This window comes from Euprymna scolopes, chromosome 18 (assembly GCF_053919585.1).
Source record: "Euprymna scolopes isolate OS-2025 chromosome 18, ASM5391958v1, whole genome shotgun sequence".
In the NCBI taxonomy this organism is placed as follows: domain Eukaryota; kingdom Metazoa; phylum Mollusca; class Cephalopoda; order Sepiida; family Sepiolidae; genus Euprymna; species Euprymna scolopes.
Genome location: NC_136499.1, coordinates 104,965,652 through 104,978,428, shown reverse-complemented (window position 1 = coordinate 104,978,428; position 12,777 = coordinate 104,965,652). Strand labels below are relative to the sequence as shown.

Below are 12,777 nucleotides of genomic sequence, written 5' to 3'. Positions count from 1 at the left end.
AAGCTGAGTTTTGCTAAATTGGCCTAAGATTTTCAAAGTTTTCATAAAATAATTATCTCCTTTGTTACTGTTTGGCCTCACCTGTTTATTTATTATTACTTTTTTTTTTTTTTTTTAGCAAAATTCAATTTTTGCTAATTTTTTTTGAAAATTAATGAAATTAATTTTCTACCCCATTGCTTTTTTTGGATATTCTCATTACTGCGACATGATAATTAAGTAGAAACCATAGGTTTTACTTGGAATTCAATATTTTGATTTTTGAATCTCGTTAATAAAAGAAAGAATCAAAATCACTAATCAATCTTAATTTTATTTTATTTTCTATTAAAATTCTACTTTATTATTTTCTGTAAATTTTAATGTACGCAATTTTTTTTTCAATATTGAGTATTTTTTTAGTTTTCATGGTATTTTATTTACAACTGCCATATTTTATTAGTGTGTTTACATACAGCAGTGCCGGGCATTTTGCAGTATACATAAAAAAAATAAAAATAGTGTTAAAAAAACAAAACAAATATATAACAAATAAATGTCATCAAAGGCAAGATAAGTTCCTTGTGTTTCAACTAATTTTCAAGTATTCAAAGTACACAAGTAGTGCCGAATGTAAAGTTAACACAAGAAAAAAAAAAGGTTGGCAGTCATCTGGGATATCTCGATCGCTCAAAAATCGAAAATTAAACAATACTGGTAGAGAAACCCACGCAATAAATGTCACAGTGATATTTTTCATTTTGTTGTCTTTACTGCCAAATGCCACTGAAACGCTAGGTTTGTATTTGCAATCGTAAGGGGAATAATTTGGCCTGTTAAAAGGTCGAAATAGGATTTTTGGTTGCTAAATGAGCAGATTTGAGTGGACGCAATTAATGGATTTTTTTTCTTATAATTAAACGTTTTACAGCTTGCTGCCAATCCTCATGATGACGTTGGAATTTTTTTTTTTTTTTTTTTTTTTTTTTACAGAAATGAGTGGATTTTTAACAATTAAAAAATGTGCATTTTTTACATTAAACAATGAAAATAAATTTAGATTACTAGAAAAAAAAACAAAAAAAAACAATGCTTCTTTGGAGAAAAAAAAATGTTTTTGATTTCCATCCATTTTTTTTTTTTCGCTTATAATCGATTGTAAAAAGACATGGAAATCAACAAAGGTTAAAAAAAAAAAACAACAAAAAAAATTGCTGAAATAAAATAAATAACAGAAAGAATGAAATAATAAAAACAAGGGAAGAAAAATAAAAATAAATAAAAATCGGCGGGGGTGGGGAGTAGGAAAACGAGGGGAGGAAAAGTTAATGAGAAAATAAAAACTGTAAAAAAAAAATTTAAAAAAAAAAAATATATATGGAGGAGAAAAAAACGAGGGAAAAGAAAACTGGGGATGGACGTGGGGTAAAAAAAATGGGAAAAATTTTCAAAGTTAGTAAACATTAAGGACACTTTTGGGGTCAGTTTGTTCAACGATGGGGTTAGAAGGTGATGAGGACGATGACGTCATCGCAGTGTCGTTCATCATGGCTAAACTAATGAGAATTTCTGCCACCTCATAGGTCGCATCTTTTAATTTCTCTTGATTTCTGAGTTCAGATGTCCGATCCTCGCCAGGCCTCCGACGTTTTTTGTTTTGGCTTCCAGATGAACTGGACATTTGTCTGGCATTGCTGAAAACTGTCGGGACATAGTCTACGTGACTCGTTTCATCGACTGGACGACCTGAAATTAGATTCAAACATTGTTACATATTAATGTTGCATTACGGTGGGAGGGGGGTCAGAATAATATAATGGGGTGCACAGAGATGACGACTCAATTGCTTGGGTAGTTCACATTTATAATAGCGGCAATAGACAGTGGAGATGTATAATGGAAGTCTTTAAACAGGAGGGGAGATGCATTATTGAAGAGGGGGATACAGTCAATATTTGGAAGGGCTTTTACATACAAAGTTCATTATACAAAACGATGAAGACAAAAACACATTACCTTGCGGTTGATGACAATGAAGACAAAAGACTTACATAACAAATAGAAGAACCAGCTGATGATTGGAACTGAATGCCTGGCTAAATTGCTATATTTTATCATCCTAACTCCTCCACTTCCCTAGGAGTTTCAATTAACTCTCTACCAGACTAACTGATTTCTCCGACTTGCACTCTCTCGAACTCTGACCATCTTCCTAGTTTAACTCAAGTGCATATATTAATTCTATGTGACGTTAACACACCAGCCAAACATATGCATCCCATGCACGTTTGTAATACGTGTCCTGGGAACACAGATCACATATTTCTCTGTAGACATTCAATTCATGGTTCTATTATTTTGCTCTGACCTAAACTTTGTTGTATAGTTATTTCTAACTATAATGGATAATTCCACTGCATTCCTGGAATCGTATCTAACACTGTGTATTCATTTTATCTTTTGATAACTGCGTTCAATTCCAGCATTTTCTTTAAATAATAATTATATTTGATCCTAATTAATTTGTTTCTCTAAAAACCATGAGCTGTCCCCTTCAATACACACCATTAATTGTTTACGTCGGTTGCAAACAATTTCACAAAAATATAATAAAAATTGTATTATTTTTATTCTTTGGACTATTGTTCTCATCTTGGATGTTATTCTCACAACGTTTCAGCCGATGTAAACAACAACTTTAAAGGATTCATGGGATTTTGTAGGCATTCAAATCTGTTGGCAAGGTCGCTGGAAAGATGGTTGGATCCTTCTACCGTTCCAGTAGATATCTCACTGCTGATGCAATTCTCTATCTATATAAAAGCCAAGTACGTCCAAGGATGGAGTACTGCTTCCATATCTGGGCAGGAGCTGCTAAAAACAGCCTGTTTCCCACCTAACTACAACTTAGATGTATTCAAGTCCAACATAAACAAATTCCTGATGAACCGCCCCCTTAAGTAAGACACTTTATCAGATCTCCATTACTAACGATTACTACGATATTATCCCATTGATTACTGTACATGCAATAACCCTTATCCCCGAGTGGCCTACAGGCCTTGATAAGAGGTGATTCCTTGTAAAAAAAAAAAAAAAAAAAAAAAAATAGTTCAACTCAGTGCATACACATCTAATTTATAAAACTCACTATGTCCGTATTTCTGTCTCCATATTTTCAAACTATCTCTTCTGAAAATAAAAGTCGCAGGGCAATGCTAAGGACCTCAAATGATTGGATTTTTTATGGACCGTTCTTTTATGGGTCTTTAGCTGGTTAAAATAGTTTTTAACGGGTCAAAACTGAAAAAAAAAATCATTATACATTTTGTACATTCATCATAGTTTATTATTAATCTGTCCATATGCGTGTCATATTGGTACAGTGGTAACATCACCAGCTTTGAATGCTACAGTTTTGCTTTTGGTTTCGATTCTAGCTGATGGCACCTAAATACTATTTTTTACTTTTGAAATCAACTCTATAATAATATATACAAAATCTGGACAAATCAAAATATATTTAAGCGTATTTTATGACCAGGCAAAGCCAGGCGTTCCCGGCTATGTATGCATATCAAGGCTTGATGAACAGGGCTTTTAAGAAAATGAGTGGTCTCAGCAATGACAGCAAATGCAGGTTCTGCCATACAGAAGTAGAGATTATGAGCTACCTGACATCCAACTGTTAGATTCTGCTGAGGGATGGTCACTATACGACTTGACACAATGGAGTGTGTAAATATCTCCACTGAACCATTTGTAAAAAGTTGAATATCAAATGCAACAACAAATCCTGGGAACATGTTTACCAGAAAGAACAGTTGGAAATAAGTTATACACCATAACTATGCAATCCCCTGCAGCTACATACCGAGAAAATGGGATCATAAAACCTGACATAGTGATATGGGGCAAGAAGGAGAAAGAAGCAACCTTAGTAGAAGTTTGTGTCTCCAATGATGCTGGGTTAAACAGAACCGAAACGGAAAAGTTGACGAAATACCAAGGTCTTATGTATGACATGAAAAGAAATTGGAATTTTAGGAAGATCTCCATAATTGCAATAATCATAAGAGAAACAGGATTCATGAAAAAGAATTTCAAAAACTACCTGGCAAATATACCTGGCGAACCAAGCGCAAGAAAGATTCAAACAATTGCACTGAAAGAGACGGTCAAAACCTTTAAAAGATCTCTCGGTTGGATATCAGGTGAATGTTTTGCATTCAGTAGAATGCTTCATCCCCAGCTTGAACAAACTGAGAAGAAAATAAATTATATATATATATATATATAAGAGCAAATAGTTAATAAAACATGGTAAAAAACACATTGAAAAAAAATTAAAAACATATTTAATCTGAAAAGGAAACACTTAATAAGTGGATAGTCCTTAATTCACAGAGTTTCGAAGAAATTTTTTTTTTTTTCACAGGCATCACCACATCAAGGCCAAGAGGCCATTCGAGGATAAGGGTTAAAGAGTGTACAGTAGAAATTGGACAATATAGTAATCATTAGTAATGGAAATTCGGTAAATTTGTTAACTTATATGGAACGGCTCATCAAGAACTTGTTTATGTTAGACTTGAAGACAACCATATTGTAGTCAGCCGGAAAGCAGGAAAACGGAAGAATTCCACAGGAGTGCAGTTCTAAGAAAGAAGCTTTGTTCATGGAATCTATGTTTAGGTTTAGGCACAGATAAAGAGTGGGGGGAATTATTGATAGTGTTTTCAGCTAGACGAGCGTTTCTTGTGAAAGTTTGGCGAGGGGGGACCATAGACTGAAGCTCAGTCGAACACTTTCCATGAAAATAACAATACATCAGAGACAAACTCGCAACATTTCTTCTGTGAGATAAAGGTTGCAGGGAAGAGAAAAGGACATCTCCTACGAGGCTACAAAGTCTACTTTGAACTCTATCAAGGCAGGACAAGTCCTTTCTAGCAGCTCCTGCCCAGATGTGGCAACAGTATTCCATCCTTGGACGTACCTGGCTCTTATATAGATAGAGAATAGCATCAGCAGTGAGATATCTACTGGATCGATAGAAAGATCCCACCATTTTTCCAGCGGCCTTGGCAACAGATTTGATGTACGTGTTCCATTTAAGATATATATATATATATAACTTACTGCCTAGGTCTACCTACGTATTGAGCACTGTTGAAGTAAATACTTAAAGTTTACGCATAAAATTATACTTTCGTATATTAATTTATGTGATTAAATGAAGTAGTCATATATATATATATATATATATATATATATATAAGTGGTTGTATTTAAATTCTGAAAAAACAACATAGACACATATATTCGAATTAAGAATTTATTGTTTGACAAAAGGAATATATAGAAGAAGTTATGAGGAAATTAACATTACCCCCTTCTATATATTCTTTTTGTCAAACAATAAATTCTTAATTCGAATATATGTGTCTGTATATTGTTTTTTTCAGAATTTAAATATAACCACTAAACTTATATATTGCTCTATGCTTAAATATTGAGCTTCTCCTTTTTGGCTAGGATCGCCCTGAAAGTATTACTTCAAGTAATATCTATCAGGATCTTTCATCTGATTTCTAATCAGTGTCTTATCTCGATTATACACACACACACACACACACACTCCTATTTGAGTAATTGTGTGAGGAGCCATGAGATTTTGTTTAAGAGCGCTTCAATACTTGAAGCTATAGACCTTATCTGTGAAGTTGGGTTAGGGTTATGTGTCTTGATGAAGTGGTAAAAAGTTGTGAGTCTGCTCTTGTTCTAGCTATTAAGTTGTATTTATTACCAAAGACGATCACTGAGGCAGAAAATCATGTCAGAAACGGTTTTGTTGTTAACAATAGTCCACCACGAACCCTGTAGCTTAGAATTTATCAACACTTCTACACCTACTCCCATCAGATGATGCAAAATAAAAAAAAAAAATTAAAAAAAAAAAAAAAATGGTACGTATATGGAGAACAATGCATTTTTCTGTGAATGTTGTGTCGGCATACTCCGGCAGCTTATGTAAACTGCCAGAATATGCTAAGCTCTGATCACATTTTAAAAGCTAGAAAAAAAAAAAGAAAAGAAATCATGATAGAAAATATTTAGCGTATATAATTTCAATGAAGAAAAATTGAAACGCAATAAAAATTAAAAATCAACCTATAGTAAATATTATAGATAAATATTAATTTCTTTCCAAAATAATGTGTAGTAACAAGTGAAAATCTTTTTGTTTGTTTATTTTTTTTTGGGGGGGGTATTTTTTTATAAGAAATGTTACTGTTATAAGGACATTTTCTTTTTTGGGAGAGGACAAAAAAAAATTTATGACAAAATGATTATTTTTTGTCTACTTCATTTTTTTCCTGGTGCAGTGTTTTTATAATTTATGTCACGTATAACGGAAGCGCATACATTGTATGAGCCGTAATATACCGTAATAACGTGAACACATGCGTTAAGTGCCATGAAATAGCTTTATTAAATAGTTGTCACTAAATTGTTGAAATTTGGGGGAGAACGACATATCATAAACACTACATTTCCTAACCTACTAAAAAAACCGTCATATCATCACCGAATGCATCATATCAAACTTAGGCCTATAGCCACGTCTAGAGAGTGAACATTGTGAGAACTATTCCAATAACTATTAACCCTCCCACTAAAAAACCGCGCATGTGCTTACATACTGGCAAACACACTGCAGTGCGATTAATTACTAGGATTACCAGTATATACCGAGTGCACAAACAAAATGGCATTTTCTATGTTATGATTGAGTGCCGAGTCACTCTTTAACAACATTTTCAAAAACATTACATCTGTAGAAGTCGAACCCCCCCCCCAAAAAAAAATAACCTTAAAATCCCAGAAATTTGACTTCTACAAAAGTATGTACGGTATGTTATTTTGAATATTTAGTTAGGGTTTACTTGTAAGAGGGGGAAAATATCCTAATTCCAGATTGTCCTTGTACAGAGAGATCTTGGACCATCGGGGACAGTGTCTAGAACACATTCAAATTCTCTTGTGTGCGTTTGTTCTTTAGTTTTCTCATCATTTTGTTTGCGCTGTAGAAATTCACCAACTATCTCATACATTCCATCCGAGAGATCTTTTTAAGATTCTAACTGTTCTTTCAAGTGTAATTGTTTTTATCTCTTGCATTTGGTTCACTGGATATATTCGCAAAATAGTTTTTGAAATCATTTTTCTGGAGTCCAGCTGCTCATCTAATTACTGGTATTTCGTTATTTCTCCCTCTCAGCTCCGTTTTTTTTTTTTTTTTTTTTTTTTTTTTTACATAGGTATCACCACTTATCAAGGCCCAGAGGCCACTTGAGGATAAGGGTTAAAGAGTGTCAATTGGACAATATGGTAATCGTTAGTAATGGAAATTCAGTAAATTTGTTAACTTAAGTGGAACGGCTCATCAAGAACTTCTTTACATTAGACTTGAAGACAACCATATTGTAGTCAGCGAGGAAAACGGAAGACAGTTTCACAGTGCAGTTCTAAGAAAGAAACTTTGTTCATGGAAACTATGTTTAAGTTTAGGCACAGATAAAAAGTGGGGGGAATTATTGATTTGTGTTTTCTAAATGAGTGTTTCTTGTGAAAGTTTGGTGAGATGAGACCATAGATTGGAGCTCAGTCGAGAACTTGCCAGCATCATTGTCACTGACTTTTACCAGGGTTGCTACTTTCTCTTTCTTGTAACATATCACTATGTCAGGTTTAATAGCTCCGTTTTCTAAGTACACAGCTGTAGGAATCGCATAGTCATAGTGGATGGTGTATGACTTATTTCCAACTGTTCTTGCTGGTAAACATCTTGCTAGGTTTTGCTGCTGCATTTGATATTCAACTTTTTACTGATGGTCCAATGGAGATATTTACACACTCCATTGTGTCGCATTGTAAAGTAGTCTTCCCTCTAATAGAATGTTACAACTGGACGTCAGGTGGCTAACACTATCTACATCTTTGTGGCAGAACCTGCACTTGTTGTCATTGCTGAAACCACTAATCTTAAAAGGTCATCAAGCCTTGATCTTGAGCAGCCATTACAATCCTCTCCCGATCATAGTGGAGCGATCCTCTTTTTAACCTGTCTATGGAGCCTTCCTTATTTATATGGTCCTATATGTGTGAGATACGTAAAATCTCATCTGTTTTAATTCAGCAGGCAAAAATGGAAGACTTGAAATGTGTTGGAACAGACAAAAGCAGTGAGAAATTTATTGTCGTTAGCAACGGATGCCTGCGCCAAATTTGATTGCGAGCAAACTCCAATAATTTTGCAAAACTAATTTGTCTTTTTACAGCTAAAGCATTTTAAGTCATGTTGTATGCTGGTTCAAATAAACTCGCACAGAAAAACGACACAGACCGAGAGGTGGGGGGGGGGAACGAACAATAAAAGTGGTCAGAATATAAAAAAAAAAAAAATAATAATCGTAGTACATAAACTCTTCAATTCGTTAATGCGGTTATCTTGACAAGGTGTGTTGTTTCCTATTTGTTTGGGACTGACTAATCTCGATAAAAACAGACAAGGCATGAAACAGGCAAGGGAGTGGAACGAAAGAACGTAATATCTTAATATAACACACACACAAAAAAAAAAAAGAAAAAAAAGAAAAAAGAAAGTAAATTCATATGACTCTACTTGCAATGACTTTTTTCACCGACTCGACCATTGGTTTCCTCAATTCTTTCTAGAGCCAAACACTAACAGGAAGGTTGGTTGCCAACATCCATAAATGAAAGCACGTCAAAAATTAAAAATAATTATTCATTCTTTGAAGGTCAACTTGATCAAGTTTCTAGAGCTAAAAAAATACAGGAAGAACAGCATGAAGGTTGCCAACATCCATAAGTAAATCTAAAATCTATATATTAATACGATAGCGTGTTTGTTATTTTGTGTGTCACACTTACACCTTTTTCCTTCCGAGTGACTGTCGTTCAATTGTTATGATCTTCCATTTTTTGTGATAAATAATTTTACCAAGAATTCTTCACAAGTTTTGGTTTCTGTTTTGATTGTAGCTGAATGAAGTTTATATATATATATTTTTTTTTCTTCATAAGTTTTGGTTTAAGTTGATGCACCCAAGTAATATGGACATATTTTTTTTTATTTTGGAAATCACAACTTTAAAATATATAATAATCAATAGAAAATTGACTTTATAATAATATATACGAAATCTGTATAAATTAAAATATCATATTTAAGCATATTTTATGACTGGGCTATGCCGGGCGTCCCTGCTAGCTTAGATAAATAGATAATCTCTATTTACGCTGAACATCCACAGAATGCCAACATCAATATTTTACATATGAAAGAGTGTGCTGTGGAATTTCTACAGGTCCTGCTAGTTAAAAATAATTATTCATTCTTTGGAGGTTATCTGGGCCAAATTTTGTCAAGGGGCGGCGGCGGTTTTTCAGCCATTTATCCATCATATAAAGAAGAGATGATTTGGGACTGACGAGATTCAAATTTTGCACACCCAGATTGCTAGTTTACATGGGTATCCACTTTACCATTGCCACCAAACTTCTTGATAACCTCAATAACTTCATCATTGAATTATACTTTCTCCACATCAGAGTTCTCATCCATCTTTTAGCATCTTACACTTGTTAAATGATAAATTGCTTATCAACTCTCAACCTAACTGCACTTCTTACGTACTCGATGCCTTTTTGATAATTTCCCTTCTCATTTATGCATGATTTAATAGTTAATGTGTTGGTTGCTATTAATGATGTGATGATTCCAAAATATTTACTGACTCAGATACAATTATCGATTCTGATTCTTTTCAAATCTCTGAATATTTAGTTGGATTTTTTTTGTTTTTTTTTTACTTGGTGGGGTGGGGGTGGGGATGGGGGCTCACCACTTATTAATGTCCGAAGGCCACTCGAGGCATTCGAGGATAAGGGTTAATGAATGTAAGGTGGTGGAGTAGTAATCACTTATCGTGTAAATTTTCTTTTATATTATTTTTAAAATTACCATAAACACTCATGTAATATATGCATACAATTTTGCACATGTAAAAATACACTTGAAAAAGGTGATATATTGTTTTATTAGTATTTTAAAATCAATAAATATTTGATTTTTATTAGTATTCTGAAATCGATATTTGATTTTTATTAGAATTTTGAAATCAATATTTAGTTTTTATTAGAATTTTGAAATCAATATTTAGTTTTTATTAGAATTTTGAAATCAATATTTAGTTTTTATTAGAATTTTGAAATCAATATTTAATTTTTATTAGTATTTTGAAATCAATGATCGGTTGGTTTTTGTTTTACGGCATATCAACCCTTTTCAGGTTATTTAATGCCGAATCCAGTGATTTTGAAGAAAATTTTTTAATAGAATATATATATATATTTTTTTCAAGTCAGTTTCTATTTAACCAATAGTTGGAACCCTAACAGGTACTACCACTCCGGGTCAGAGTGGACATGAGAGCAATGGCAATTAAGAGGTGGCTCCACACTCCCAAAGCCCACAAGCTGGGACCTCAACATCGAATATAGTTTAAGGTAATATCCAGGACCTTAAAATCAATGAATATTTAGTTTTATTAGTATTTTAAAATCAATAAATATTTAGCATTATTAATATTTTAAAATCAATGAATATTTAGTTTTTATTAGTATTTTAAAATCAATAAATATTTAGCATTATTAGTAAATAAATATTTATCGATTTGAAAATACTAATAAAAACTAAATATTCATTGATTTTAAACATGATGACACTAAAATCTAAAAATAAGCTTAAACCAGGCCTAGGGACAAACAAATTCAACTTGCCTCCTCCCTTGAGGCTTGCATTCACTAACATCCGTGGGCTTAGAACTAATTTAGCTGATGTTGAAGCATTTCTCCTAACAAATACCCCGGATATCTTAGCACTAAGCGAGACTAACCTACACTCCTCCATCCCCTCTAACTACTTTAACATGCCTGGCTATCTCCCACTCTGCCGTAAGGACTCTGACAGACATATGCACGGACTTGGAGTCTACATTCGTAATACCCTCCCCCTTACTAGAGAAACAAACCTAGAAACGGACGATCAAGCCTTTATGTGCTTTAGACTAAACATACAAAGCAACATTAGCTACTTTTATTTTCTCTACCGCTTTCCCTCGACCCAGAACTGCACCATAATAAACAAAGTCTCTGACAGTATAGACACAGCACTCTCCCTTGACAATAGCGCCCAAGTCCATGTATTTGGCGACTTTAATGTTCACCACAAAAACTGGCTTGGATTCTCTACTCACACAGATGCAGCGGGCAGCACAACACATAGTTTTGCTATATCTCACTCCCTATCACAAATGTTTACGTTTCCAACCCGTTTCCCTGACCAGCAAGAACAACAAGCATCACTTCTAGATCTGTTTCTGACTACAGTTCCCGAGGATTGTACAACAAATGCTAACAGCCCACTCGGGAACGCTGACCATGCAGTGATAATGGTAGAAATCGCCCTAAATTCTAGACCCAAAACTGAAGAGCCAGTGCTCAAAACAACGAGATATTTTAAAAAAGCTGACTGGGAAGCCATCAGAGATCTTATCAGAGATGCCCCATCGGGAAATATTTTTTCTCTTCCTGCCGAACAGTGCGCAAATGAGACCACTGAATGGTTCAAAACAGCAATGGAAGCACATGTTCCCGTGCGGAAATTTTATAGCAAGCCCCACTCTCCCCAATGGTTTACTTCGACTTGCGCAACTGCCATTGCTCAAAGGCAGCATGCATACCGCAGATGTAACCGACATAAGTCCAGTACAAACAAACAGAAGTACATAGAAGCAAGAAATAACGTTAAGAAAGAAATAGCGACAGCTAAGAGAGAATTTACTGAAACCACTAAAAAACGCATCGAAGCACAAAAATTAGGAAATCGTGACTTCTGGAAAATCTACAACAGTGTAGTAAACAATGGGCAATCAACAATTCCCTCACTAACCAACAATCACGAGGTTGTTTGCTCAGCAACCGACAAAGCTAATATGCTTGCCAGCCGGTTTGCCTCAAACTCCACACTGGACCCTACCAACCACCCCCTGCCTGACTTTCCTTTGCGGACAGACGCCACGCTAGATACTCAGCTCAGGTACATGCTATCATAATAAATCTTGACACTTCCAAAGCATGCGGACCTGATCTCATCCCAACTGTGCTATTAAAAAAGTGCTCAGCCAAAGTAGCTCCAGTTCTCTCCAAACTCTTCAACAAATGCCTTAATGAATCATGCTTTCCGGGCTGTTGGAAAACCGCTTCTGTGGTACCAATATTCAAGAATTCTGGCGAAAGAACTGACCCATCAAATTATCGCCCCATTAGCCTCCTCCCACTTTTCGCCAAAATATTTGAGACCATAATTAACCATGCTCTAGATATATCTAAGGCTTTTGACAGGGTATGGCACAAGGGTCTCCTCAGGAAAATGAAATCATACTGGTAGAATACTTAGCATAATTGAATCCTTCTTAGACAAGAGAAAAATCCAGGTTGTCCTCGACGGTCGAACATCTAAACAGTGTGATATAAATGCGGGAGTGCCTCAGGGGTCTATTCTTGGACCTCTATTTTTTTTTTTTTACATGGGTGTCACCACTTATCAAGGCCCAGAGGCCACTCGAGGATAAGGGTTAATAGGTATACATTAGTCATTGTGATTTTAGCATAGTAAACAGTGGGAATTTTGTAACTTGGATTACT

At 34.6% G+C, this 12,777-nt stretch overlaps 1 protein-coding gene across 1 annotated transcript in view; it reads right to left on the bottom strand.

Annotated features, from left to right (window-relative positions):
- Positions 1-538: 538 nt before the first annotated feature.
- The window catches only part of LOC145297736 (uncharacterized), a 54,801-nt gene continuing 42,562 nt past the window's right edge, over positions 539-12,777 (bottom strand). Inside the window, exon 2 of the mRNA XM_080143957.1 lies at positions 539-1,725. Within this exon, the coding sequence (XP_080000083.1) occupies positions 1,433-1,725 (293 nt within the window). The 3' untranslated portion in view covers positions 539-1,432. The remainder of the gene's footprint in view (positions 1,726-12,777) is intronic.